Below are 7,204 nucleotides of genomic sequence, written 5' to 3' on the forward strand. Positions count from 1 at the left end.
CTCGGGGCCAGCCTCTGCCCGCGCTGCCAGCCGCCCCGGGCGCCCGGGGCTCGGCGACGCTCGGCCACCATGGGCTGCACGCTGAGCGCGGAGGACAAGGCGGCGGTGGAGCGCAGCAAGATGATCGACCGCAACCTCCGCGAGGACGGCGAGAAGGCGGCGCGCGAGGTCAAGCTGTTGCTGCTCGGTGAGCGCAGCCGCGGGGACAGGGATGGGGCTGCGGGGACCGCGGGCGGCGTGCCGGCCCCTGTGCAGCGCAGGTGGTCCTCTCCTCGGTGGCCGCTGTCCTGCGACCTCACGGGCGACAGAGAGCGTGGCGGGGCGCGTGGGAACCCTGGTCTCTGAAGTTGAGCTCAGCCCTCATAAACGAAGGGACAATTGAGGACAGAAAAGCCAAGCACCTGTCTCCGCGGAGACCCCCTAGGTGCGGGGTTCGTGCCGCCGGGTGGTTTTTCCCACGCCGGGCGAGCACCGTGGGCTCGCCTCGGTGCGCCTTTTGTGGTGCTCTGTGGGGTCGGAGTGGTCTCGCCAGGCAACTTCCTATGGCGACTCAGTGAGTGGCATATCACTGGTTAGATTTTTCCTGCGTAAGATGGGCTGCGCTGGATGCTTAATTTTTGTCTAGGTGGGGGATGGAAGCCACCAAAGTTGGCATACGTTTGCTCTAATAGTAGAGAGGAAGATGTTGGGGATGAAAACCGCTCTGAAAGGTGCGAAGGGTCATACTCAACCACAGCGTCCTGTCCTCTCCTGTGCTTTCCCAGACGTGGGGTTTGCCAGGTGTTTTTATTTGTTTTGAGCACCGCTTTGGCGAAAGCCTGTAGGGTTATCTTCCAGTTTTTTGAAGTAGGGAAAATGTAAGCCTAAACCAGGATTTTGCGGATGTGTGAGGAAAATGTTCACAGCTTATGCCTTTCAGATCTGTGAGTTCGAGTTTCCCTTTGTTTTCTTCCCACACTCTAGGACTTTAGGTAGATGAAAGGTTTCTTAGAATCGTCCTTTGCACTTCCGGCGATTGCTTGATTTTTTTTTTTTTTTTCCCTAACAGTTGTGATTAAAAAGAGAAAGAGATTATTGCTCAAACCTGTTTTTTAAAAGCTTCTGTTCCTTTGGTATAATGACTGCAGAAAAATGGTGGAGTTTTCCTTTCTCCATGACTAGTAGGCTTTAGAAGAAACAAACTTGGCATTACTAAAAAATAACGATCTGGGACATTTTGCAAGCAAACTGTGAAATAACTTTGCATTTTAAAGACCTGGGTGGCTTTTTCCACCCTCCACAGCCTCAATCATAAACCTTTCTCTGTAAATTCAGTCGAGTTTTTATATTAATATGAATACTGTGTGTTGATGAGGTCATTACATTTTTAGAATATTGACTATAGAAGAGACATAATTCTATACGGAACCCTGTAGATGCCCCTCTTGTGATTTACATGTGCTACAATAAGAAAAATTTAAATACAGGATTAGAAAGTTCTTTCCCTGCGTTTTCGTTGAACCTGCTCTGAATATATTAGTGTTTTCCTGTTGGACTCTCAGAACCAGCTATCCACCATGTTAAAAGCAGTGGCAAAAGGAGTCATCCCATGGTGGTGGCTTATCTTTAATAATATGACTAGTATAAATGTTATAAAAGTAGGTTTTTGCTTTTGTAGTACTGAGAATGCATCAGTATTTCTTCTAACAGTTGACATTTTAAACTTGATAATTCTTCGTTGTACAGGCTGTCTTGGGGGTTGTAGGATGTCTTTGGCTTCCATCCTTTAGATATTCTTAGAAGCCCCAAATCTGTGATCCCCCAAATGCTGCCAAACGCCCCCTGGAGGCAAAAAGTTAACCTCTGTTGAGAATCACTGGTTTGGATCAATAAATATGGTTAAGTGTGTTACATGGAATGATCTCTAACCAACTGTGATGAGTTACTGAGAGAGATGTACCAAACCCCGGATCTTCGAAAGAAGTACAATTTTTATTCCTCCACACATGTGTATTAGGAAGATTCTAAAATGATTTTTTTTTTAAAGAAACGGGCACATGAATTCCTCTAAGTGTTGTTTGTAGCTTTGAGTTTCTGCTTTTCCCTACATTTGTCTCTTCTGACTAGAAATCCAGTATGTCCCTGTCTCGTTGCTCAAGCACCTACCCCTACCCTTCCCTACTCTTTGGCCCAGAATTCTGACACCCTAGTTCTAATAAACGGAATGCTGGTGATTTATTTCATGAATCTTGATTCTTGGAATGCTTGAAAACATTTTTTTTTCCCTCAAATTATACTTTAGCATGAATTGGGACCTTTATTTCAAGGTTGGGTGTTTAAAGCTGTGAGTAAGCAGTTCAATGGCTTCATCCATGTCAAACATTGTGGCTGTAGCTGAGCCATAATGCTCACCATCTAGGTAACCTATAAACTAATGTCACGTTGATTTATAGCAGGTCATCTTTCTCTTCAGTTCTGATTTTTTTGCAGCAATTGACAAAATATTTAAAGCATAAAATGGTTTATGGCCAGGTGTGGTGGTGCACGCCTTTAATCCCAGTGCTTGGGAAGCAGAGGCAGGCAGATCTCTGTGAGTTCAAGGCCAGCCTGGTCTGCATAGTGAGTTCCAGGACAGCTGGGGCTACAGGGAGACCCTGTCTCAAAAAGACCAAAAAAAAATGGTTTATGAATTAGCCTATTACATTGTGTTTTTTATGAAATAATGTGTTGTTTTTAGACATACAAGCCAGGAGATTGAAGAATGAGATTTGCGCATAATTAGTAAAGTTTTGGGTGTTGGGTATCTAGTATTTATGATTTAAATTACAGCTATTTTACTATCCAAATTAATTACCCAGTGAATTAGTCCTAAAAACATAGAGAGGACCAATTCTGGTCTACTGACCTAAAGGAGATTCGGTTAGGGTTTGAGTAGCTTATGTCTTTCAAGGTTTAGTTTTTAGCTTTTAGTCTGAATAATCTAAATGAAGAAACTTACATGAACAGAATAGACAATAGAGTTTTCTTTCCATTATGTGTGGGGACCTATTGAGGGGAAAGTACATTTTATAGTTACATCTTTGAGAATGTTGCAATTCATAATTTTAAGAGCAGTATGATTAGGGCCAGGTTGCTTTCCAGTAAGACTGTGCTGTACTCGGAGCTTATTAGATTGTGTTTTGGTCAGATTTTCAAAGGCCTAAGTGGCTAAATTATATAAAAGTACAATTTCCATAAATTAATTGTTCCTAAATTACAATTTCACTCCAAAGCTTTGAGTTTTGTTTTCCTTTATCACACCAGACTGGTCTCTGCTCTCTGCTCACTTCTACAAACAAACAAGCAAACAACAACCCACATCCGGGTTTCCTCTCTTAGCATAGTTAAATATCCGAGGGCTGGAAGAAAAACAGGTGAGAAGCTAACAGTCTGTTTCATGGCCATTTTTCTGTTGCTCTTTGGGATGCTGCATCATCAATCCTTCCATTTTCTTTGGCCTTACAGTCTAACTTTGCTAGTTCAGGAATTCTGGCATTGCCAGGCTTTTAATTTTGCATTGCTTTAGCTATTTCCTTACACTTGGCTCAGAGCTTTAGTTATCAAAGGCTATTTCCTTGAACAAATGGACCTGGCATTTCAACCTGAGTTGTGTGCATCTTGGGCCCTGGTCTATTTATATTAGCAGTTACTTTAGTAGGTTGTGTAACTGTGTGTGTTGAATGTGCTGTTTATTCTGAATCTTCCATTTTCACTCTTCCACTTCTAGTTCCTATTCTCTTCTGCCTCAGATAGCCTTGCACTTGAAGGCTTTCCTGCCCCTTCTTGGTCTTTCCCTCATGCCTGTCCTTCCTGCTGTAAGTACTGTGCTATCTGCTCCATCCAGAACCTTCATTGGTTCTTCATGCCTGCAGAATGAAAGCTTCTTTTAGACCTGGCTTTCCTCCATCTTTAGCTTCTTTGGGTTCCGGCTTCTCTGACAGGAGCATTTTGCTTAGATTAAAGCCTATTTTCACTTGGTTTTTAGTGTTGTTTAGTCTTTTGACCTGCCTGTATCCCTACTACTATGAAAACGTTAGGGGCCAAAATCTTTGTTATCTCCATGCTCCCAGCAGTCCCTCTACTTTGTCATGCATAAAATTTGTGCTAAATTATGTAAAATCATGCTGGAATATATTCTTCATAATCTGCAGTTTTCAGTATCTATGGAAATAAATGCCAGCCAAACAGTGTTAAAGAAAAAAGAATAGTAAAATATGTGATGACCAAAATAGACACATGGTATCTAAAGCAAGAAGATTACTGTAATATTTTATTCTCTGTGTTTATAAGAACTCTTCACTGCCATTATGTGTTTTACAATCCTGATAAATTTTAGAAAATGACAGTGAGTGTTTGCTAAAGGAGGCTCTACTCTGCACATTGCAGTTGTGGTAGAAGATCTTTCTTTAGGTAGAGGTAGAGCTCATTCTCTAATGTTTATTCTTGGCCTCTTTTCATTTTGAACATGAGACTTGTGAAATTTATCAAGAACAGAAAAATATAATGCCTACCTTATGGGATTTTGTGGATAAGCTTAGGAAGTATAATAGTTCTCATATAGAATTTGGTAGAAGATTTTGCTAAACCCTGAAAAAGATAGCTGTGTATTTTTAAAAATGAATTGTGTACCTAGTCACAATTTTTAGTTCTTTCATTTTTGCTACTCATTTCTCACTGCCTCGGCTCATTTAAGATAAAACACATTCATGGGAGGGGAATGGAGTATATGTGTCATGTTCATACATCATATATTTTTTATTGCATGTCTTGGTATGTGTTTCCCCAGTGTGTGACTCCCTAGGATATGACACTAGTGGAGCTCAGTCCTACGTGGCATTTGAGCGTATGGACTAAGTTTGGCAGTACATAATTTTGGAGTGCTCAGGCTACTTTTTGTTGTATTTTGTTAAATGATATTTAAAAACCCCATAAGAATAAGAGAAATAATTTTAAAATAACTGTTTATTATATTATATTAAATGGCCTCAAACTACAGGTAATTTATTAGGGGATGCTGGAGGTCAGATTTCCAAAATGGCTTTCCACTGGGCTAAATCAGGATGTGGACAGGCCATCTCTTCTGGAAGCTTGAAAGGTAGCTTTCTTTCCTGGGTTCCTGTCCTGTCTTGACACTCCCTGCTTTCATTGGCTTTTCATTGTTCATGGTGTCCATCTCCATCTTCAAAGACAGCAGTAGCCAGTGGGGTTTTCCCTTATGGTTTTATTCCCCTGCCTCTTTCTTTCACTTAAGAGGACCTTTGTGAGTGCATCAAACTTACCCATAAATTTCAGGCCAACAATCCCACTTTAAGATTGATAATTATATCTTTTGTTTCTTTTCACAGGCTCTTAGGATTAGGGCATATATCAGGGCAATATGGACTGTATCAGGTTCATTTTCAGGTATGGGTTATGGCTCCCATCAACAAGGCATCTTCATTGATGTTTTATTTAACTCATAATGTGTAAAGAGTAAGACTTGTCTTTTTCTGCCTCCTCTTCAGTGAAGTTTTTCTTGATCAATTAGTTAAAATCAATCTTCCTGATTGCACCATACTGGAATTGCTGCCTTTCGATTTTAATTGTTAGTTGCTTCTCTGTATGGGGTTGGTTCTCCGAGCATGAATCCTGTGGGACTTGTTTGACATCTGAAGGGCAGCCCACAGTAGCCTTCTCTTCATTGTTGGTGAAATGAATAGTTGAAGGAGTTAGTGAATATTAAGTTGACAGTAGGCCTCACAGGGAAAGAACTGACACATTTTCCTTGGATCTGGGGTAATTTGCTTGGAGTTTGACCCAGTATATCCTCATTTATCATTTTTATATCTTGCTGGTTAGGGTAACTAAACTCTATTACATTATTCTTAACACAATTCTAAAGATTAATTGGGGCCAGATTTTTGTTGCATGATCAGAAAAATATTGTGATTTTTGGTAAATTAGGTGATAGAGTGAAATATATGTATATATGTTTTTTAATTTATATATTCTGGGTACTTTGTCCTGGATGGTTTTGTTATACTGCTAGTTCACATTTGGCTACTTTCTTAGAATGCATATAGTCGTATATGGGATGGATGTAATCTCACAGCTGTGTGTCACATAGAATGATGTGATGATTGTAACCTTGGCTTTCAAGAACCAGCTGGGTATTCTGAAAACTCTGTGTGTTCTTGTCTTGCTTATCCTTATATGGTTGCAATTGTTCTGAGTATCCTATGCTTTTGACATCAGCCTTAGTCTTACTGAGCCTTTAAAAGGGTATACAGTCTATCTAGGGAAATAAAACATTAAAAACCCATAATCCCAGGAGACAAAAGGGGAGGAAAGAGAATAGTATTAATAGTAAGGAAGTGCGCTTCAGTGTTGGGGATTTCAGTGTTACAGAATGCCCCAGAAATTACTGTAGCTGTAAATCCGCCAGTTTCCCTGTTGTATTTCTGAGCTCATTTGATCCTAATGGGCTGTAAGCTCTGTATAGTATAGAAGCCCAGAGAGTGTTCTGCTGTTTGTGGACTGTGTTCTTCCTTTCCCCACGAGTAAGGAATTTAATCCCTCTTAGGTTTATTAACTGCCATAGAGTCCTGTTCAGAAAGAAGGCATTGACTGAGAGCTCTGGTGGTAAAATAATGTTTATTTTGAGATCTTGAAAAAGTAACACATTCTTTAAGCTTCCATTTTCTTTTCTGTAAATGCTGATTAATAAATATATGTAGCCCATTGGGCTGGGGATAGAGTAACAACGTACTGAAGTACTCAAAGTAGAATGTATCACATGAGCTCTTAATAGATATAAGCTGTTCTAAACACCGGAATTTCAACCTCCCTTACAGTTTGAGCCATTTACTGTGATAGACATTAATCATTTTGTTGGCTTTTCTTAGCAAAGATGTGTGTATAGCAAAGACTTCAAGAGGTAAAAATCAATTTTAATTACTAGTCCTGATCCCACCATAGATTCCTTGTGGAACTTGGATTTCTGTCAACCGCCTCCTTACTGGTATTACTAGACTAAGCAAAAATCTGTGCTTTGTTTAGAATATGTAGAGAGAATTAAAGAAATTAGAAGACTTTATAGTTTATTTAAAAGTAATTCTCTTCTATGCTATTATGTACTGATAGAATAAATGCTTTGGTTTCTTATAGACTTTCATTTTAGATGTTTTGAAATAAAACATCTGCTGGT

The 7,204-nt window shown here is 40.1% G+C and overlaps 1 protein-coding gene across 1 annotated transcript in view; it reads left to right on the forward strand.

The window, feature by feature from the left end:
* The first annotated feature begins 6 nt into the window (after positions 1-6).
* Positions 7-7,204, forward strand: part of Gnai1 (G protein subunit alpha i1) — a 114,668-nt gene continuing 107,470 nt past the window's right edge. The window contains exon 1 of the mRNA XM_008830785.3: positions 7-189. Coding sequence (XP_008829007.1) covers positions 70-189 — 120 coding nt within the window. The 5' untranslated portion in view covers positions 7-69. The remainder of the gene's footprint in view (positions 190-7,204) is intronic.

This window comes from Nannospalax galili, unplaced genomic scaffold (genome assembly GCF_000622305.1).
Source record: "Nannospalax galili isolate Female #2095 unplaced genomic scaffold, S.galili_v1.0 scaffold312, whole genome shotgun sequence".
In the NCBI taxonomy this organism is placed as follows: Eukaryota; Metazoa; Chordata; class Mammalia; order Rodentia; family Spalacidae; genus Nannospalax; species Nannospalax galili.